Genomic DNA, 23,738 nt, shown 5'->3' on the forward strand with positions numbered 1-23,738 from the left:
GGGCTTGTTTTGAGCAGGATGTCAGTGGTGAAGGAAAGGCATGTCACACATAATTACATAGTGAAGCAGGCTGAAGGGGCGAGGCCTGCCAATTCTGACACGGCAGTGTGTCATTCACCCGGGAAAAGCAGCTTGCAGAGATGAGCAGTTACAGCTACTACTGTCTGTTGAGCTGGAGCTACTGGATAAATGCACTCATTACAACACCAGATGCGCTAAACGTGGGTGACACCTTGATAAGACTGTAAAATGTAAGCTTCAAGCTGTACGCCCACTGGAAATGCTAACAACACAACGTTTAGAAGATTTTGCAGTTTCACGAGTGCAGTTTGCGGCACTACAAGGTGACTTTGTGGACCTACTACTGTTGTTATGACTGCCCGTTTATCTGTGGGCAGAGTGTATGAGGTGATGCTTTACTACAATAGAGGAATTCGCTGGACTTTTATAATAATAGAAACGCTGAGCTGTTCTACTTCTAAATATTTCCTCTTGCTAATATCAGAGTTAGGTGATTATGCTTGACGGCAACAAGAAGGCTGTGTTTATCTGAGAAGGGCCTATGTGGGGACTAATGGAGTGGCTAGAAGTGAGTTTATATGAGGTGGGTAGACAACCTAGCACCTAGCAATGTAATCTGTGAACATACATATTTTTGAATATACATTACAAATCTATTACAGATGCAAATAAAAACTAAATGCAGTCATGCAAATAAAATGCACTATGTGGCCATTGTAGACACCCCTTCTAATGAATGCATTCAGCTTGTATATGTCGCACTCAGTGCACCCACACACAGCTTGTGCCGTCCCTGTAGAGAAGTACTGGGAATAGAATAGGACTCTCTGGAGCAGATAAACATGAACCTTTTGGCAACATGCCTAATACCAGATATGGGCTAGAGCTTTGAGCTGTGGAGCAGTAGAACTGTGTTCTCTGAAATTATGGTTCTTTATCTAGTACTTTTGGGATGAGTCTGGAAGTTGGGGTCGGGGATGAGGTGGGGTGAGGTGAAGTCTTCCCTGGACAATGAAGATAGTTACTCCAACAAATGCAGATAGACTGACAAATGACCTTGATTCTGGGAGAAGCAAGGAATAAGCAGGTGTCCCAATACTTTGTCCATATAGTGCATATTTCAGCTTCATCTAACTGTTACAATTAGCCCTACCTGTCAGTGGCAAACCAGGACTAAAGTTTTGTAGCTGTATTTAGGTCTGATTTGGCCATTACACTTGCTTATTAAGGAATTTGACACCACACTTTGAGGTGCTAGTGCCCCCTGCTGGGCTGACATTCTCAAAAGTGGCTCTCTAAAATACAGAAAGATCCACAGAAATGCTGCTATGTATGAAATGGAGAAAAAAAATAAGTATAGATGGGGCCTCAGTGGCCCTGACAGATAGCTCCAGCAGCTGATCAGGCTACAGTCAGCTGTTACAAATGCAGACAACACAGTCTTAGACTCAGTGGCCCACAGTGATGTGATTTTTTTTAGATTAAAATCAACGTGATTGGTTGAAAATATCACCTTGGTCAGCTCCTAATTACATTGTTATTATTCCCAACTGAAGAGCTTGTTGTGGAAAGAAAATCTGCCAAATAGGCTTATCCTACACAGTTTTTTCATGTCCATCCACTTGTGCAGTGGACATTTCACAAAGACTGTCCACAGTAGAAGAACATGTTTGCTACAGTGTTGGGAACGAGGAGTGTCAGGCAGCTGTTTTAAGGGAAATTGATTGGTGGCTGTTGGGTAGCTCACCTGTGTGCTGAGCCGTCCTCTCTGACCACATTAAAAGGCTGGTGCTCTTCTATGACATTGTGTACTAGTGGAGACTTGGTCAGACGGCTGCGGCTGGGGTGCGGCAGTGACCCGCACATTTCCCATGGCCTGGTGATGGGTCCACCTCCTTTCTTCTTGCGAGGCAGGGTGCCGTGGATAGAGACGCTGTGGTATCCAGGAGGAGGCATCTCTGCCACGCCAGGCCTGGAGCTAAGAAGGTCCATAGAGGAGGCTAACGGGCATTGCCGGCCCACGTGCAGATTCCTGGGCAGGCTGGCGAACCTCCCCTCCGCCATCATCCTTAATTCTGTGGAAAACAATTGAGAGTACACTGGATTACTACTATGCTACTACTATTTGGATCCCAGACCTGCCAACCTTTACACATTTTACATAGGAGATCACTATTTTGACACTGAGTACACTAGAATTGGTAGAATTTTAAAGTTACAACCTTAAAATATGCCAAAAAAGCAAATTCCTTTAGGATTCATGTACATCATGTAGGGCCTATTGCTGATACAAATGTGCACATGCACACACACAGCTTGTCTAGTCACTGTAGAACAGTACTGGCAATAGAATAGGACTTTTTGGAGTCCATAAACATGAACCTACTGGCACCATGCCTAATGGCTGGCACGGGCTAGATGGGTATTAATGAGCAGGTGTCCCAATACCTTTTTCTCATTAACAAAATTTAAATCCTTTCTCAACAAACCAATCTAGCAATCCTATCTAGCAATAACACCATTGAAAAGACTGACACTGAGGGAAAGGACAGCTAGCTTATCTACCCAGGCTACCTAACCAGCTAAAGGCAGCAACTAGTGAAGACAGCTTTAAGATGGACATCCCATATTCACATTAGCTGTTTCTCAGCTTGGATCATTGACTTCCTCTTTGGAGATGGTTTATTTGGAGATAAAAACCATAAGAGCTGAGACCTCTGAAGCTTGCCTTTCATCAGTCTTCTACCACTATCACTTTGTTTCATGCTCAGACGCTCACACGCCGCTTCTTCACGCTCAGATGGGTTTCTGCATGGGTTGAGTTATATAACGCTGGCAGGTTATCTAAGGGCAGTCGGCTGTTTGCGGCTCCATTGTGGAAACTCGGCCAAGCTGTCACGGTGTTGGGTGTAATCTCTATGGGTGTTTTGCAGGAGGCCGCGCTGGTGGATAAGCAGGGTGCTCATGTCTGCCCTCAAGCCTAACACGAACACTGGTGCGCTGTGTTTTGCTAACCTGAGCAGAAATATGAGACAGTGGTACAAATTACACCTCCACTGCGATTACAGAGCTGTCTCCTGGCTCAGAGAGGCTGAAAGGCTGATAAATATGGCTGCCGTTTAGAAGGAACCTCCTTTCTGACCACATGAACAGCAGATAACGATCTCCTGTTGCTCTCTCCAGAAGTTATTTACCTCGGCATTCCACAGGCTGCCTTGTGGCACCACTAATTGGGCATAAAAGTGGTGCCTCCATGCGCTTAGCATTGGACACGAGTCAGGCACGTCCACAGACAGTGCTGCACGCAGCTTCTGAGGAGCCCTGCACTTGTTCTTGCACGTCAAACCACAAATGACATACTCATATCTTTATTTACTAAGACTAACAAAGCAGGCTCTAAGCATTCGGTGTGCCTTCCTGTAAAGGGTCTGGCTGCTTCAACCTGATTTATGCGGTCGGACTGAGTGCTCTTGTAATTACAGTTCGATCTCAGCACGTTCTCTGAGACGATGCACATAAAGCTGTCGCTTACAGGTTTTATTTCTTCTACTTTGCTTCTCTTTCTCTTTCTCTGTCTTCTCAGTAACATATTCAGACTCTTTCTTAATTAAACAGCTCAACACCACAATGTTAAGAGAGGGACGATGTGCCAGCAAGCTACAGAAAGCCATCCACACTGAAGCATTCCGCCTGTCTCATTAGGAGAAAAGCAGTAAAAAATAGTAGGTGTGAGGGTTCACAGAGCCATACACAGGCTACGTGAGTGTGTGTGTGTGTGTGTGTGTGTGTGTGTGTGTGTGTGTGTGTGAATGCTGACCTCATTAAGGAGTGCTTTTAAGGAATGCCTGCTCACTCCATACATACATGCACACTTGAAAATATGTGGGATGTTTCCAATGCCTTCTGTTTTACAGTGGCTAAATAATGATAAGCTCACAGCATGGCCAACACTACTCCTTAAAGCAACACTATGTAGCATTTCTACCTTCTACTTTCTAAATCTTTGAAATCATTGTAAGTGCCCCATGGACTTGTAATAGAGAGAACAGCATCTCTATCATTGCTACTTCAAGCTTGACACGTCTCTAACATCTGCACTTTATAGCTGTGGTAAAGTGGGAAGAATTACACTCTCTAGAACAGTATTTGTGTAAAATCCTGTAGTATTGCTCTGCCGTATAAGTGCCCAGGAGCAAGCAATACTAATTCGGGCATAATGCTGATGAAGAACACACATACATACAGTAAAGTACACCATTAATCTATATATATATATATATATATATATCAGAAAAGTTTCTTTGGTACATAAGCAGATGTTTTTCAAATCAACTAAAAAGAGAGTTACAGCTTGAATACATACACCAATCAGCCATAACACTAAAACCATTTGCCTAAGATTGTGTAGGACCCCATGTGCCGAGAAACAGCTCTGATCTGTCAATGCATGAACTCCACAAGACCTCTAAATGTGTCCTGTGGTATATAGAACAAGGCGTATATAGAACCAAGAAGTCCTGTAAGTTGCAAGTCAGAGCCTTCATGGATCGCATGGATCAATGAGCATTGGCCACCATTACTCTGTCACCTGTTCACTAGTTGTCCTTCCCTAAACCACTGCTTACCAAAAAAAAAAAAAACACAAGGCCTGGGCAAACAAGGCCTGTCGCCATGTTTGCCCATTTTACCTGCTTCCAACACATCAGAAAACACACAGATTTGCCACACTTGCTAAGCCTAGATACGCATACATACACTATATGTCAAAATGTTTGTGGACACCCTTCGAATAAATGCATTCTAGAAGGGGTACAGCTACTTGCACCGCTGCTGACACAAATGTGCAAATGCTCACATACAGCTTGTCTAATCTCTGATAAACATGAACCAATAAACCCCCCCCCCCCACCACCACCACCACCACCACCCCTCCATGCAATACTATTGGGATGAGTTGGATAGTTGGTGTTGAAATGCTAAATGCAATCAAATCCTCACAGCAATACTCCAAACTCTAGCTAGATAAAGCAACCGAGCAACTGTCCCAGTACTTTTGTCCATACAGTGGATTTTCCTCCACATCTTGCATTAGCAGACCCAATACTGCTGTCTGTTCTCTTTGTGTGTGTGTGTGTGTGTGTGTGTGTGTAACCTAATCTCATGCCATAACCAACACCTTCTCTCTTCAAAGTCTGACATTAAGTCATGATCTCATTCCAACCATGGGGGGTGGGGGGGTGGGGGGAGATTCCACTCCACGTCTGGAATATTTAAGCCATTGCATTAAAGCCATTGCATTAACTGTTTATTTCCAAAAAAATACAGTCATGATCATGAGCCTGAACCTGTCACCAGCATGGAGAGCAATGCTTGAAGCAGGAAACTCCCTGGTAATGAAGCCCTGCTGGAGTGTCTGTCTGAACCTGCACTCTAAACCACATACGCACACACACACACACATACATACGCCTCCTGTGTTCCTCCGCTATGGGATCAGACCAACAACAAATGAGCAAGCCCTTGAACCAAACCCCCCCCAGCGCTCTTCCTGTATTTCTAATGGCTTTATAGGATCTTACTGTATGATCTACCTTATATTTAACTGCTAAACTCTCTTAGAGGCCTGGGGTTTAATCAGGGATCCTGTGTGCACTCTAGGTTTCTGAGTCTGTTTATTTACACAGTGGGCTGCCACACCTGGAGCACCTGTGCAGTGTCCAGGGCCTTGAAATGGGACACCCCATTCACTCTTACAGCTTTTCATGTGGCCCGGGATCGAGTAGCAGACATGAACCTCCACAGATCTCTGCGACTGAATGATTATTATAGCTGGGTAGAAATCCCCCCTGCGGTTTTCCTGCCTCTTTTCCACACTGCTGGTGTCACACACACACACACACACACACAGACACACACACACACGGCCCAGGAAGATGAGCCACCATCACGCCACCTCAGACCTATCTGAATCCCCTCGGCCAGCATTCCAGAGCAAACTTTAAAAGGCAAAAAGTGATGTGCTAGTGTCAGCAGTCACTAATTACAACTTCCAGAGGTCATTTCTTGGAACAGCGATATTTCCATGCCTTTGTAAGAGGTCATAGAAGGTCAAACTGCATTCATCTTGGCATAGTTGAATAATGAGAGTTCGCTACACTGATCATGGTATCAATACAAGCGTTCTTGCCGGAATGCACATTCTGAATCACCCCCATCTGAACTGAGTGTGCTATGCCATCCAAGTTTCATAATGACTACAACATGGTGATAGCACAGAGATAAACATCAGAACACCCTGCGTGCTCCTCGGCCTGATGGGTATGTGAGTCAGAGGGCCATGCTGTGTTACTCACTCAGCTCAGTATGTCCAGTTCACTCACACGCAGAGGTGAGTAACTCTGGAGATAATCTTCTAAACCTTATCCCTGCCCAGGCCTGACTGACCATAGCTGAAATGAATGCAGTGCTGTGTCTCACAGCTCAGTGTTTATGGGGTGCACCTCATAAACCTTTCCTAATTTTGTTTGGTAACATCACATCTTGAGCAATGATGAGCTATTTTGTAATATTACATTTTGTAGTGTGTAATAAAGTTTAGCCGTATGGCTAAAACATAACACTATGATCCTTAAAGGCCTTTTTTGTCATACACAGCACGCATCATATTATTTAGTAGGTTTCTCAAAGGTTTGCGAACAGCTTGGAACAGATCAAATACAAATACACTGGGAAATCAGTAGCACTGTGTTTTTACAGAGTCGCAGGAAACTATGAGTGTAATTACTTTTTTGTTTACTTTATGAATTTCATTCATATTCTTATCTGCTTCTTCCTGGTCAGGGTCACGGGGGCTCTGGAGCCTTCCTGGTCAGGGTTGCGGTTGGGCCTGGGAGGCAGAAGTAGACCGGAGCACCCGGAGGAAACCCACGCAGACACGGCAGAACACACCAAACTTCACACAAACTGAGCGAGGGTTGAACGAGGATTGAACCCACATCCACAGGCCCCTACCTATGGCCCGACTGTGCCGCCCAAACTGAGCATAATGATTTTTCACTTTCATTTCATTTAATTTTATTTAATTTAATGCTTGCAAATAAACTATTTAGGAATTTGCAAAAAATGTTGAAATATAATGAACAGAATTATGTAATAAAACAAAGCCATGCAGTGTCATTAATGTGAATGTGAAGCACCTAAATTTTTTTGGTATGAATAGCTTTTAACACGCCCCTTGTAGAGAATCTTCAACCTTTTACAGTGTTTCCACTACAAATTTACTGTTACCACGGCTTCAGAATTTTATGAAAGGTCATGACATTGCAATTACAAAGCAGTGCAGAGGACTTTTAACTTGAAATGATGGATTCAGGGAGTGAAATGAAGAGAGGGAGAGAAAAGGTAGATTAAACAAGCTAATATTTTAGTTCCCTATAATGCAATGGTTCTCAAAACAGTTAGGCTACAGCAAATATCTGACCCATCTGGGAGTCCTTAGCACAATTAAGAATTTCCAATGAATTAATCTATGTTTTTTAATCCACTTTTGTGCAAGCATGAGTTTGAATGGGTCAATAGAACAATACATATACACTATATGGTCAAAAGTATTAGGGCACAAACACATTACACGTACAGGAGCTTCTATGACATCCTATTCTAAACTTTAATATGGAGTTGGTCCCCCTTTGCAGCACTAACAGCTTCTACTCTTCTAGGAAGGCTTTCTACAAGATTTTGGAGTGTGTCTGTGAAAAGCTTTGCCCATTCGTCCAGAACAGTATTGTGAGGTCAGGCGCTGAGGTTGGACGAGAGGGCCTGGCCTGCAATCTTCATTCTAGTCCTTCCCAAAGGTGTTGGATGGGGTTGAGATTAGAGCTCTGTGAATGCCAGTCATGTTTGTCCACACCCAATCATGCTTTATTGGGAATTGCTCTGTGCACTGGGGCACAGTCATTTTGCATTGGACAAAGGCTCTACCCAAACTTTTATGTTTCCACAAAGTTGGAAGCATACAGTTGTCCATGTTGTCATTATCCCTCCTCCACCAAACTTTACAGATGGCATAGTGCAGGTAATGTTCTCCTGGCATTCGCCAAACCTCCCTGATAGAGAACCATGATTCGTCACTCCACAGAACATGTTTCCACTGCTCTAGAGTACAGCGACAGTGTGCATTACACCACTCCATTCAATGCTTGGCATGAAGTCGCTCGGCCATGGAAACCCATGCCATGAAGCTGCTGGTGCATGGTTTTTGTGCTGATGCTAACACCAGAGGAGGTTTGGAGCTCTGTAAATATTGAGTCATGAGAGCGTTGACAATGTTTATGCGCTACGCACCTCAGCACTCGGTGACCCTGTTCTGTAATTTTACATGGTCCGACACTTCGGGGTTGAATTCTTCAGAATTCAATGATTAAGCTGTGTCCTGCTACTTTTATCTACATAGTGTATATGGTTTACTGATCTTTTGAGATTTATACAGTTATCTAAAGAATAAAGAATACTAGCGGAACCCTAGTCAATAATCCCTCTCTATAAAAAACACAGCTCAGAAGACATCTTCCAGAGGTTTCCGTTCATGCTAGGCATTCTCCACATACCTGAAACATACAGTAATTGATTGTTTTTCTGTTGGCATGCAACCCCCAGATTAAACAAGGTACTTTATATAACCACAGGCTGGTCTCTGAGATGGTGGGGCTGCTACCCTGTTCTAGGCCACAGGGGCTTCACACTGTGTGTGGCACGGAGACAGCTGTTGGCGGTGAAGGAATGCAGTGGTATAACAGGCCCCCTGCGGCTCAAGATTACGCCAGGCAGACAGTTAATAGTTAACTTTCACCCCAACCAGAGATCATGAATGTATGCAAAAGAAGATTTATTAATCTGCTTATAAGACCATTATGCCCATCTAATGTATGCCCATCCATGTAAAATGTGTGTGAAGGACAGAGTATAAGAAAGAATTATTATACTCACTCTGTCCTTCACACATATTTTACATATCTCCAGCACTTGAGTGGCTGTGGGTGATAATATGTGCAGTGTGAATGTATCATGTTTGTTTTGAGCATTCTGAATGATAGTGGGTACAATAATAAGTATGTCTTGAATCTAATCATGTTTTGGGGCTTTAGGAACCTGGGTCTGAACCTGAAGTTTTTGCTTCCCGTTCAACAGGTTCTTTAAACAGTGTTTCTGCTTCTGTGACCTGGTGATTTTCCAGTGAGAACCATATAATCACAAGGTCAGGCTCAGGCAAGAGCAGGCTACTTATATCTACTCATATCTGTGTCAAATGTGATGTTTCTCAATGTTTCTATTTTTAATGTTTCTATCTTTGCAATAATACAGTGCAGAAATAGACACTAGGAAACTCTTCTTCCTCTTGCCGATTAGAAGCTATTTTATTCATAGATTCCACTGCTTTTGTGACACTAAAACTCTGGTATACCTATTTCAAGCACCAAAACAATTCAGCCATATGAGTAAAGGTATGCTTTTATGGTAAATATTTAAAAATTATTAAAATCGAACTTGAATTTTTCAGTTTTAGGGTCTGAGTGTCTACAAATAGTAGGGAAAATTCATCTTACCTATTGATTAAATTATAGATCCATAGTTTATATATGACCGTTCAGTGTTTCTGGGGGCCAGAAACGTCTTTCATCATGACTGACAGATTCTGATAACGATCAAGGGTGGGATTGGATATCTCATTTTACCAAACTTAGTAAAGCATCAGCATGCATGGCTTTTGTAATGTTCAGCATTGCCACCTTTTTTTCAGAATCAGATACATTTAAATTTTTGTCGAGCACCATCTGTGAGAACCTATGAATTCACACATAACTTAACTGTGTAGCTAAAAGTGTCGTTAGCAGTGTTAGCTTTGCCCATACTCACTTTACTGGGCTGAGCGATGTACTCTAGAGAGGGGTATCTGGTTAGTGGTGTTAAATGTCTTTACTCTGTTTCCCCCACAAAGGCACATTACTTTTAAACATTTTACAAATATGTGAGTTTCATACAGATGCAGTATAACATCAACAGACTGGAGACATTCTATCCACACTGGGTTTTTGCAGCTGTGAGTGAGGTCTGTGTTGCCATTGAACGAGGAACTGCAGGATGCAGAGTTGAAGCAACTCACAAAATCTGGATCATGAGACCTGGAACCTGATCATAGAAACTGAGCAGCTCTCAAGATTGGCTAAATGATTGGACAGTCCTAGAAAAGCTAAACATCAGCTGATACCAATACATAGTTGATTGATTTTTCCATCTTTACATTAAACAACAATAGCCATTTAAATATATTGTCCCTCCATTTTCACAGGCTCCAAAAGTTATTGGACATTGAATGATTATACTGATAGAAAATATCTGGATAAAAAGCCTGCCCAGTTCTAGAACATGTTTCTTTGGACAGAGATTAAACCAACATTAACTTGAGTATGGAAAAGGAAAGAAAGAGTTCATGGTCCATCATCTGTCAAACATGGTGGAGGTACTGTTATGGCATGGGCATGTATAAAAGCCAGTGGAACTGGATTACTGATGTTTATTAATGATGTGACTGCTGATAAGAGTAGCAGGAGACTTCTTATCACAAAGAGATGTTCTGGACAAAGAAAAGGCCTGGCAAAGATCTAAACAGAGGGAACTCAGCATTTGGTGATGTCCATGGGTTCCAGGTTAAACGCACTGACTACAAAATCCAAGTATTACAAAGAATCCTTCCATTTGTTAATATGCTCTCTAGTCAATTACTTTTGAGCCTGTAAGATGGAGGGACTGTGTAAAAAATGCCTGTAATTCCTAAACGGTTAATGCAATGTTTTTGTTGAACCCTTTGAATTAAGGCTGAAAGTTTACACTCCACACATCTTAAATGCTTAACTTCAAACCCACTAAAGTGGTGCACAGCAGCAAAATTACAAAGATTGTGTCACTGTACGAATATATTCATACACAGTCAGGCCTATAAGCAGGAACAGGTTATGGGATTCTCCTTTGTAATAAAAGTCTCTCACTCTATCCCCCTGTCTAACGCTCATTTTTCAGCTTTTCAAGGCACCATCTAGGCTAACTGTTCATGACCTCATTGTCTATGTCAATCTCCGACTCACACATACATTTGCACACAGCCAAATTGTCTCTGGTTCGTACATTCTGTCATCTTAGTGAAATGTACAGGGAAAACCATTGTAATGTCGTTTATGACTGGCCCACACTACGCACATGAATACCTTTGTTAAAACGGCCCACTATTGTCATTCATCCCTGTCAGGCCTTTTTTCTCTACATAAGCCGTTGTACGCTCATTAGAAGTTATTTTAATACAGATTAGTCCAAAGCGATGGTGAAATAGTATTAGGGGCGGATAAAGGAACTGTATGAAGGAACAATAACAGACCACCACAAGGTCACGCTACGCTTTTCTTCGCCCCTTTCACTCCATTCAGAAACATGTATGTGCCATTAGCGGCTTTCGGAGAACATTGCGACACTCGCAAACACAGAGGCGCTCACAGCGAAAGGTTAAACACATGAAGGAGGAGAAAATTCAGTGCATTTCAGTACAACAAGCAGACTATTCTCATTCTTCGCCTCTCACAAGCCAGCCACCCCCCACGGGAGCTGGTGGGAATCTTGTGAATAATGCAGTTCCCCTTTAATTAATTCAAACCTGCTTAGGGGGGGACAAAAGCCGGGGTGAGCGTGTGGGTTTAAAGAGCTCTCAGCCCAGAGCCATGCATCAAGCACAACAGTCATTTGGAGTTGGAGAGTGAAAGAGCCAAAGAAACAAAGATCAACTCAATAAGACCACAGAAAACTGAAGAACAAAACGGAAGGTTTAACTGGTTACAGGTTTCACTAGTTCAACACTACTTTCTACTATGATGCACATTATAAATGTGGCATTTTTAAAAATATATATAGTATATTATAGTAAATGGTCAATTGAGTAATTAGACCGACAAACTAGCTAAGAAAGTCTGCTAAGCTCTAGAACAACTAAATTCAGTATGGAAAAAGAAAGGAAGGGTTCATGATTTAAATCGTTTGGTTTTGTAGAGAGTTGCAAAGAAGACCTTCTGGAGTTCTAATGGAATGAACCATAGATCAAGTCAATAAGAAAATAGAAAACGCAACAACAAAACATTGAATGGCTACACATAAGTTAGAGCACCACAGTCATTTTAGTGTTTGTTGGTGTTACATCAGTCTTAAAGTTTCAGCAATAAACTAAAAGAGCCTAATGTCTACAACTATGGTATACAACTACATCTAGGGTACATGGAGACTGTGTGCATTTCCTTAAGCATTCTTTTCATGTAGACCTATAGCCAATATTACTTTTTCCAGGTGAATTTGATTTAGTTGTAGTCTTTTTCTTTACTAAAATGAATATAAGACTTATCCATGTTTAATTTTAGTTGATAAAAATGAAACATTTGTTTTTGCTATGAAAGATAAATAATGAAAATAAATAAAAATGTAAACATAGTATAAAGGAGTATAGTATATTGACAACTGACTGATTAGACTGAAACCAAGATTGTTTTGGCTTATGGAGAAGGAAAGGAAGAATTCATCTGAAACAATACGACATCATCTGTCAAACATGGTGGAGGCATTGTTATAGAATGGGCATGTATGGTTGCAGATGGATTAGAAGACAAAAGCCGGGGGAATGTGTGGGTTTAAAGAGCTCTCAGCCCCAAAGCATGCATCAAGCACCACAGTTATTTGGTGTGGGACAGTGAAACAGAAGGCCTCCTGGGGTTCTAATGGATGGAACCAACGATCAAGACCATAGAAAACCTAAAAGCCAAACAGAACTGGCGATATATTAGTAGAGCACTGTAGTCTATGTTTAAGCACTGCAGCATTTTTATCTGGATAGCCCAACAAAAAGTGCTACAGTTTGTCATTAGGCTGAATGGGCTCCTTGCCAGTGTAACATCAGTAAATCCCACAACAGTTGCTATGAAAGACTGCATTTGTGGGCGGAGACCAAAGCTTTCTAACTCTATTCTAATTCTATGTGCCCATGATGACATCAGTCTGTTGTACTTCTGTCTGTTGTTCGAGATTTATAGATTAGACACCACCATTTCAAACAATGGAGAGGCCGTAAAAATAGAACGTGTTCACTCAATTTCTATGAGAGCAACAAATCAGGAGTAGACAAAACACTGTTCTCCAGTCTGCACTGCTCCTCTCCACACACAGAGCAGGACATATGGTCAGCCATACATCAGCATGCCCCCTCCGTCCCAGGCCTGACACTTTGCCCATTCAGCTCTTCACTACTATAATGCAGAGCCACGAGAGCGGACGGACACAAAGAAATCACAACTTAAGTGTCCTTATAGTGTGTTTATCCGGAGAGTGCCTGAGCATGACGCTCTTATCAGCGTAGGAAGTGCAAAAATACACGCAAAGCTGTGAACGCAACACACACCCAATCACCGAAGGCGTGGAGCCAGGAGTAATATCCGCTGAATATCCGCTGAATATCACTGAAATGAAGTCCTCCTACTTACAAACTGGCTGCAAACTACAAACCTACCTACTAACTTTACAGAAGAAGGAAAACATCTTCTCATCTTTCAATGAAAGTCCATTTAAAAAGATTTTGTAGGTCATTTTGGAGCATTTCTTTTGGTCCATTCATCATGAAATGCCAGATTCAAATTATATCAAGCATGAAAAATGGCAAAACTGAAGATTAAGGTTTTGCATGGCAGTGCCAAATATATATATATATAGAGAGCTGTGGAGTAGTGGAACTGTATTCTTTGGAATGATGGTCCTCCATCCAATACTTTTGCGATGAGTTGGAGAGTTGTTTGGGATGAGGTGGGGTGGTAATCCTCCAACATTCTGACCTCACTAACAATCTTGTCACTGAATGCAATCAAATCCCAACAGCAATGCTCCAAAATCTAGTAGCTTTCCTGTGACAGCAGACACAATTACTCCCACAAACGTCAGATAACTCTTTTTTTTTTAGAAGAAACGATAAATAAGTAGGTGTCCCAATACTTTTGTCTTTATGCACAATGTACAAATAATCTAACTGGAGCATACCGAAAACATACGAAACATAGAAGGACATTCCCCTTTTCCCCCTCTGCACAAGGCCCAAGTCTCCAGCAGCAAGTTCTGACAAGCTTGACGTAACTGCCATATACTCATATATACCATGTGTTTGTAGTTCGGCCCCTGGCCAGCCTTTCGAGGCAAATGACACTGCGGGACAATACTTTTCACAGATCCTTTCTTTGTTTAGAGGAGTGTAGGGGGGTGTTATAGAGGAGACTGCAGCTATGGTGCATCCCACTGCGCTGCATTCAGATCATGAGCCAAAGGAAAAGATGGCAGACATATTCATCACAAAGTTATTAAAGCTCTCAGCGGTGACTGCCAGTCCACTTCTCAGAAGCAGGAGCACCCCCAGCACACACACACACACCCAGCCCCTCCACAGCAATTTGCAACTGATTTACATACAGACACGAACGCACCCCCTCGACACAGCCACAGTTAGTAATGTGGCTTGTTATGCTTCTATACTAGCTAAAAAAAAAACAGCAGCCTAGCCTACAGAATCACTCTCTTGTACTCTTTACCCAACAGCATGTCCAAATATATTGCAGGACTGCAGATAAACAATATATCCATATCATGTAGTATTTAGTAGACAAAGGAGATCTCTCTGTCTCTCCTATATATATATATATATATATATATATATATATATATATATATATATATATATACACACACACACACACACATATAAACATATATCATAGTAGGTGTTACTACACAGTTTATACAGTTATTGTACACTTGTTTACAGTTGTTTACTGTATTTTGTTAATAGGGGATCTCTCTCTCTCTCTCTCTCTCTCTATATATATATATATATATATATATATATATATATGTGAAAAATATATAATATATGAAAAAACATATATTGTGATTGTCCAATGAAAAATATGTATCTCTATATTTTATATATTTTATATTAATGTTATTTAATTAATATTATTATGTCTCCCTTCTGTTTATTCTGTTTACTGTATTTTGTTAATAATCTCACTATCTATAATACATGCACTTGTTCAGTGTTCTATGTGTACTAAACATACCTACATTAAACCATATCATGTATATCATGTTGCAATTTATCACAATAATGAGAAACAATCAGTATATTGCCCATCCCTGATGCATTAAGCACTGACCAATACAAAAGCGCACAGTAGAACAGTGCAGACAACACAGCCATGAAGTACAAGAAAGTGTCAAACAGTGAAGGCAGCAACACAAACAGTTCTACAAAGAGTCTTCTGCCCTAACTATAGATAACCACACACAGCTATGAACAACTATAGAACACCTAAGTATTTATAAATAGAGTAAAATCCGACCAACATGAATGAAATTGATGTAAAAAATCATCGAAGCCTTATTAAACTTAATCAGTTATTAAACTGAATAACTGATTAATTATTAAACTGAAGTCTTGCGCTCACCTGTCTGAAAGTAGACAGCAGTGTCCCGGGAAACACACACAGATGCAGATTTACCCTTCTCCGTGTAGTAGGTTAAGAATGCCTCACTGAAGAGCCATGGTCAACTAGTGCTAAAACTTCCACTGACCACCAACAAGAAGACCAGCGTTCTACAGCTCTCAGCTTTCTTACAAACAGTCCACTGCTCACCATCAACTGTTCCGGTGAATATCTCCTCAGGAGTCTTACGATCTCTCTCTCTCTCTCTTGCTCACTCTCTCTCTCTTGCTCACTCTCAGGGGAGTGATTTAGGATTTCCCAGACACACCCTCTTCACTGGGCAGAACTTGAGGAGTTGTCTCACACACCCAGTTAACTGGCCAGCCCCTGCCCCCAGCCTCTGTCATCCTGTGTGTGTGTGTGCGTGTGTGTGTGTGTGTCCTCAGATTACTGACCTCAAACACAACCTTATTTCAGCTCAGTATTGCAGTCTTGATCATTCATCACAGCACATACTGCTACTGTTGAACAAAGGCTCACAGCTGTGATTAATGGCCTGTTTATTAGTGAACTAGTTTAGACTATTTCAGGCCTTATAAGCTCCCTTAACTACTTCAGCAGGGTCCAACTAGCACTAAGCCAGAGTGCTGGCGGCTCAAAGGCACACTGAAGGTGTGGGCTAATAATGGCTGTGTTGATCATGTGGAGGTGGGGGCAGATTGCTCTGGTTGTCAGTGGAAAGCACACTTTCCCCTCTCTTTGTCCTCAGATTCCTCCTCATTGTCTGCGGGACGATAACAAACAGTGCAGCGAGGGCTCCTTCCTGACTGCAGCAGTGCAGCCCGGCCGAGAGGAGGGTCAGGTGACTGCATGCTTTTGTTTGGACTCCTTGTGAGGTCCAAGAATGACTGTTTACTAGGAGGATCAAATCTTCAAATGTAGATTCTGATAGAAATGGGGCAGTATGAAGAATAGAGCTGATTCTGATATTTCATAGGTTTTTTAACCATTAGACGATCGCATGATTTGTCCAAATTTCTACATATTTAGTTGTTTAGATGTAGCAAAATGTCAATCAGAGAGGTTTGGAGTAAAATGGTTAATTGCAGAGAACTTACAAACAATACAGCAGTATTTAAAAATTTATATGTATTAGCAATAGTTCAAATATCCAGTAAATGTCTCATCATTTGACTCCAAAAAATGAAAGTTTGGTACACGGCAGAGACAAGGTATACATGGCAGACAGTAGCAGATAGAAAACAATACGTTTGGTCTGGGATGAATCTGCTTAAATTACTACAAGCAGCTGCCTAGACTCCACACGGCCTCATAACTCATAACTCATCAGTGTCAGAAGTAGACTTTGCTGAAAATAGAGATTAGAATCTGATATGAACACCACAGAAGGTAGATATTATCAAGCTTTAGCTGTGACGGCTTGCAATGAAATCCACAAAGTGCTCCTTTCAAATGTGACACTCGCTTTGAGTGATGTGTGTTATAGCTGGAATAGAGCTGAGATGACGAGCCTGTCATCATGACTGGAGTCTGGTTCCAGAGGACAATCCTTTTTGACCCTGCCTTCAGAAACAGAGCCCAGATTTGTCACGCTCTCTCTCTCTCTCTCTTGCTCTCTCTCTCTCTTTCTATCTCTCTCACTCTGCTTTAACAATTGCATTTAATTACATTCAATTGAGGAATTCAGGTCCGTGTCAAGTACAATGCCAAGTCTGGATGCTTGTCTTCTGTGGATCTTAAAGAATGGCAGGTCAAACCGAGCCATACTTGAAGCTCAAAGGGCTATTGGTACAGATCTGCATTTGACCATTGCCATCAAGTTAGGAGGGACTGGTCTGTCCTTGGCTTTGTAGGCCAGCGTCAGGGTATTGAATCTTATATGGGCAATGGCCACAGGATGCCAGTGAAGAGAACACAGCAAAGCAGTTACATGGCTGAGCTTAGAAATGTTAAAGACAGGCCATGGAATGCCAGACAGGCTGGTTTGAGTATTTCTAGAACTGCTGATCTCCTGGGATTTCCGGCACAACAGTCTGAAGTGTCCAGTGATTGGCAGTTCTGAATACAGAAAAACTACAGCAATTCATAACAACTATGGTGAGCAGAAAAGCTTCTCAGAATGCACAACAGTTTGAAACCTTGAGGTGGATGGGCTACAGCAGCAGAACACCAATGTCAAGTTTCAACTGTGTCAGTCAAGAACAGAAAGCTGAGGCTGCAGTGGGCATGGTCAAGATTGAGCCTTGTAAAAATTGAGACTGGTCTAATGATACTTGATGGTAGATGGTAGAGTCAGAGTATGGTGCCAACTGCATAAATCAATGAACCCATGGACAGTCCAGTCTGGCGGAGGTTGTGTAATGGTGCAGGGAATGTTTTCTTGGCACAATACGTTTATTAAGATCAGTCAATCACCACTCAGTCTATTCAGTCAATCCAGTCTATTTAAGTATTGTTGCCGATCATTTGTATCCCTTCATGGTCACAATTCCCCCATCTTCTAATGGCTAGTGCAGCATGATAATGCACCAAGTTACAAAGCTTCAATTGAGCAAGTGCTCCAACATGAACAGGAAAATGTCCCAAAGCTCCAACATGAACAAGACAATGAGTTCAGTGTTCTTCAGTGGCCATCCCAGTCACCGGATCTGAATCCAATAGAACACTTTGGGATGTGGCAGAATGAGAGACTTGAAGCGTGAAAGTTCGCCCTGAAAAAATCTGCAGGAATTGCATGATGCAATCACGTCGACATGGACCAGAATCTGAAAGGAATGTTTCCAACATCTTGTGGAATTCATGTCCTGAAGAATTAGGGCTGTTTTTAAAAGCAAATGGAGCCATACCCAGTACAGTGTTCCTAAAGTAGTGTACATAGCTATGTTAAATATGTTCAATTTAAGCTAAAAACCTTAACTGTATCAGTTGCACTTAAATAAAACTGAAATTACTAATTCACAAGGTCTTACTTTTTGTCTTCTAGAAAGCTCCCATAGACAGAGGGTTTTCTTACTACAGTGACAATAAGCAAATTCACCTAACATTTATTTGCTGTTTACTTTTTGTACCCGTGCATCTGAAATGGATAAGTGGGTTAAAAGTTTATTCTGCTATTTAGCAGCAAGAAGTGATGTGGGCCCTTAAAGTGTAGCTTTCTCACATTAGGATAAGGTATTTCCCTCTCCCTCTCCCTCTCTCTCTCTTCCCTTCTTTAATCTGATAAACTACCTCCTAAGGCACCTGAAGCCAAAGCCAGTCTTCCTGACCACCCCACCTGTAACCCCCCCCAGCAGTGCAGTAAATTCTGTGGGAGAAGACAAGAGATTCCCCTCCAAGGGTGGTGGACATGGAAAGGGGTCACTTGTACCAACACATACATATTAAGGTTTTTTAATGTCCAAATGACCCACCACCCTGACCTCACCTCACGCTCTTGCCGCTGAATGCAATCAATTCAACACAGCATCGCTCCAACATTTTGTAGAAAGCCCTCCATGGACAGTAGAGACAGTTAGTACAACAAATGCAGGATAACTTTCTTTGTAATAACCTTGATTTCAGAAGAAACAATGAATGCACAGGTGTCCCAATACTTTTGTCTATATAGTGTAGTTTCTAATATTTCTAACTAACCAGCAAATAGAAGCCATGTGAATGACAGAGCAGCGACTGTGTATCTAATGAGCGTTTTATATTTAATAGACTATAGACTAGGCAACATAATAGGCTATTACAGTACGTCCAAACCAATTTTCCACAAACACAGGCTGGGAATTGATGTTGCGCTTTTTCACATCAGACTCTACACTGAGACTTTTCAGCAGCATTCTGTAATTATATTTCAGCCCCATTTCATAATTATATTAAGAAGTTTTATGGAAGCCACTCCTCGGGATTCTCCCCATCAAAACTCTGATCTGTAATCTGTTCTAGGTTAGTCATCTCTACTGCCCGAGGCTTCACCGAAGGCCTCGAATAGCACCAATTTCTCCTCCACACAGCTCTGATGTCCTTTATCACCATCTAACTCTCTCCCTCTTTCTCTTTCTGCTTTCATTCCATGGAGGGTGCAATTCGTCCTGCTTTTCCAAACTGCTCTGCCCAAGGCTGATAGAAGGAGTTTATCAGTGCGTGGAATGTAAACTATACAGTCGTTTCTCAGAAATGCCCAATTTCACAACTTTAATTCAGCACTGAGTCACCTTCAACCAAAAAATAACTTCCACTTCCTCCTAGAAGTGAGAATTTGAGGTGCAATTGCAGTTAGAGGAAACCATGATTGCCGGCATAAGCTAATAAAGCTGGGGAATAATTATATGTTTAAGTGTTTGCAGGAACAGCAGATTTTAGGACGCGCCATAAACAGTATCAGAAAGGGTAATTAACTTTTGGTTTTGAGTAGCGGGACAATAAAAAACCCAAAGAACCTGTACTGTACGGTATTAAAAAAAGGTGATGCCAAAGGACTTTCCACAGGGTTCTTTGGAGCGATACCACATAAGTTCATTTCATTTTAACTGAATGATTTCAGCTTTTTTTAAAGAACCATCCATTGAAAGGTTCTTTAGGAAATCTAAAATAGTTTGATGGCATCGACCCAAAAAACCCTATTTGAATTATTTTTTGAGAAAATAGGTCAAATCAATGCCAAGATCTGTAGGCCCATATTTTTTAGGCCTTTAGAACAAAGTTTGGTACTTTTCTAAAGTGGGGGCTGAAATCAATAGCAAGATCTTCAGGCATCTGCTTCGGGGCTTTGGTACAATGTGGATTCTGGTTATTTGGGGAACTAAATGTGGTTCTTCCATGGCCTCACTACAAAGAGCCCAATCTGATAGGTTAAAGTCAGTGTGACCTTTGGCCTTTGGTACAATGTGGAATTTGTTTTTTGGAGAACCAAATGTGATTTGCTCTATTTGTCATCTTCACTTTTAAGAGTGCAAGCTAAAACTCACGGCAAGATGGCGTCCTCTATTTTTGGTCCTTTGCCTCATAGAATGTGGAATCTGTCCATCATGGCCGGTGTTTTCCAGCAGGAACTAATGGCAGCTCACATGACGAGCATTACTGAGCCTCATTTGCTCTACTCATGTAAGCAAGGCTGTCATCAAATCACCATTTACACCTACAGACTATGATGATGGAAGACGAACCATCAGAACCTAAATTTACAACAGCATTTCATGCTGATCCAAGGTCAGTCTGTAGGATCTGGTTCCTGTCACTGTAAGCTCAAAGGTCATGCAGATCCAGAGAGAGCTTGTTAGATCTGGAGAAGCTTTGAGACATTCTCCAAGTTCCTCCCCGTGCTGTAAAAATGATGGATGTTTGCCTTCGTGAAGAGGCGATGAGCTCTTCTATGGCCTTGGCTGGTGTACGACTGTTAGCTGTTGTTAATGAAGACTGATGGCCTTTGTCCACAGGTGATATCTGCCAAACAGGAGCAGTAAATGAAAGTAGCTGAAATGGCCTTCATGGACGGGCAACTACTGCCTTATAGTCAAACTTTTATCAGCTGAGATGGCAGCATTCTGGACCTGTTCTGGATTTCCAAACATACTTTGGTGTACGGGAGAGCTGCTAACTCTGTTTATGTTCTGTTTATGTCTTGCATTCTGGACGAGAAGATAGGGCTGGAAGTGTAACAGAGAGTGCCCTTTCATTCTCACGCCCAGTGTGACAGCAAAGACGAGAAGAAACCACACACCCTAGGAACATCCCAAACAAAGCTAGAAGCTCTGGTAAACACCCCGTGCTCACTGTCATCTAAGAGTGGTCTGATGCTATAGATGGCTTTTTTTAAAGACTTGCAATCTCACTACAGCTTACTAGGATGAATGGCATGATGTATGGCAAAATCCACTATATGTCCAAATGTCTAATGAATGTATTCAGCTACTTTGGGTTGAAACCAATGCTGACACAGATGTACAAATGTATACACACTCCCAGTTTGTCTAGTCCCAGTAGAGAAGCATTGAACAGTGCAGCAGCAAAACTGTGTTCTCTGGAATGACGGTGCTCCATCCAAAACCTTTAGGGTGGGTTGGGGAGTTAGGGATGATGTGGGGTGGTTATCATCTAACATCCTGACCTCACTAGCACTTTGACAATGCTCAACAATTTAGTAGAAAGCCTTCCTAGACAGTAAAGACAGTTATGCAGGAAACTTTTTTAATTTTAGGAAGAAACAATGAAGGAGCAGGTGTCCCAATACTTTTGCCAACATCCTGTAGAATATATACGCATGTCAGGACTAATTTGAGGGTCTAAATAAATGCCTTAATATAATATCATATATTTGTTTGGGAAATAAATAATTTCCCAAACAAAACTACAACTTAGTTTGCAAATATCTAGTCTTGCACAAGTCCAAGACACACTCCAGTCTCTAAATGACGGCTGTGTTCCTGACCTCCTGGCACATTTATCTAGGTCAGAAATACTTGTGTAGGCAAAGCGCAAAAGCTGCCACTTATGCTGACAAATCTGCAATCTGTACTAATAGTAGGGCAGGCAGTGTGCCAAGTGCCCCCTTAATGGTACGCTTCACACTCTGACAGCAGCCTCAGACACACTTCAGTGTCATTCGGCACAGTGATAGTTACAGACACATACAAACACACACACATTCTTTCTTTTGATGTGGAGACATAAAGTGCATGGTGTTGCAAAAAGAAAAACAGCCTAATACCACAAAGGACGTCAAAAACATTTGTGCTTACATGAGTAGGCGGCAACAGTTGACCAGCTAGCTTCTACAGGATCAGGTGACCTGTAGCTGCGATTTAGCAGCATGCACACTGCACAGTGACAGGACAGCATGTAGCTGACATTTCTGCTAGGATCTGCTGAACATTAATATAATTGATTAAGTCCTACAGATTCTTAAAACCAGCAAGAGACACATGCTGTCCACAATCTTTACTCTCAGAACTGTTATATTTCTATTTATAATGGTTTTTTATCCCTATTCCCAATAGTGCCTTGGACCAGACTGGGTTGAGTTGACTAATAGACTACAGCTAATTCAGATAACCACTCTACACACCTGTGGTGGACAGGTGCACAGATATTGAAGTTTGGTGCCACCAGCATAAACCCATAGACCCAACCTGCCTTCTGTCAGCAGTCCAGGCTGGTGGGAGCAATGTTGGACCAACTGTCCTTTTGTTGGACTAACTGTCTCTACTGTCCATGGAAGGCTTTCTGCTAGACTTTGGAGCATTGCTGTGAAGATTTGATTGCATTTAGGAACAGGAGCATTTCTGAGGTCAAGATGTTTGATGATCACCACCCCAACTCATCCCCAACTTCCCAAAAGTATTGGATGGAGCACCATCCTTCATTCCAGAGAACACAATTCCACTACTCCACAGCTCAATGCTGGGGGGCTTTATACCACTATAGCCTACACTCAGCATTTGGCATGGTGCCAACAGGTTCATGTTTATCTGCTCCAGAGAGTTATATTGTATTGTCTGTGTCAGCAATACATGCAACTTAAAGTAGCTGAATGCATTCATTAGAAGGGGTGTCCACAAACATTTGGAAACATTTGGACATACTGTACATTGTAGTCAATGCAATGCGAGTCTGCCACTACTATCTACTATCTACACTACTATCATTTGTTTGTATTTCGGCCACGCTGACCTCCGACTGTCCATCCAAAGTAGCTAAGGAAGGTAGAGTTGGCCTCAGATGTACAATGCAGCTTCTGAAGTAGTTTGGTGTGTGTAGCATTAGCATTTCTCACAGGATGTGAGAATTGTTTGGAGTCGTTCTCAGGATGAGCTGTTAAAGGTGTCGAAGCTGGTTCAGTCTGACCTCCTGCTGACGTCTCCAATAGCCAAACCCTTTCTCATGACAAACAATAGGGGTTAGTAGCTCTCAAGCATGGGCCAGTAGCTGTGGGCTGCAGGTATTTGTCATAAGCAAACATGAGCAAGACCTCCAAAGATCTTCCTGGAGACCACGAGGATCTAGACTTCATGTTGTTTTAGCAGATATGGTGAGTCAGAGCACAGTCATAGTGCTGGTGAACTTACTGTACGTAAACCGGGCATGTTTGCGATATGAAAAATGAAGATTAGGAAGAACAAGTCGAAGCTCCTTTGTTGTAAATCTGAGTCAATCAAGACGGAGAAC

At 41.9% G+C, this 23,738-nt stretch overlaps 1 protein-coding gene across 1 annotated transcript in view; it reads right to left on the reverse strand.

Moving 5' to 3' along the window:
* Nucleotides 1–15,837, reverse strand: part of bcar3 (BCAR3 adaptor protein, NSP family member) — a 69,772-nt gene extending 53,935 nt beyond the window's left edge. Inside the window, exons 1-2 of the mRNA XM_072681639.1 lie at nt 15,588–15,837; nt 1,769–2,096 (exon numbers count right to left, since the gene is read on the reverse strand). Coding sequence (XP_072537740.1) covers nt 1,769–2,088 — 320 coding nt within the window. The 5' untranslated portion in view covers nt 2,089–2,096; nt 15,588–15,837. The remainder of the gene's footprint in view (nt 1–1,768; nt 2,097–15,587) is intronic.
* Between the last annotated feature and the right edge of the window lie 7,901 nt (nt 15,838–23,738).

This window comes from Salminus brasiliensis, chromosome 6, assembly GCF_030463535.1.
Source record: "Salminus brasiliensis chromosome 6, fSalBra1.hap2, whole genome shotgun sequence".
In the NCBI taxonomy this organism is placed as follows: Eukaryota; Metazoa; Chordata; class Actinopteri; order Characiformes; family Bryconidae; genus Salminus; species Salminus brasiliensis.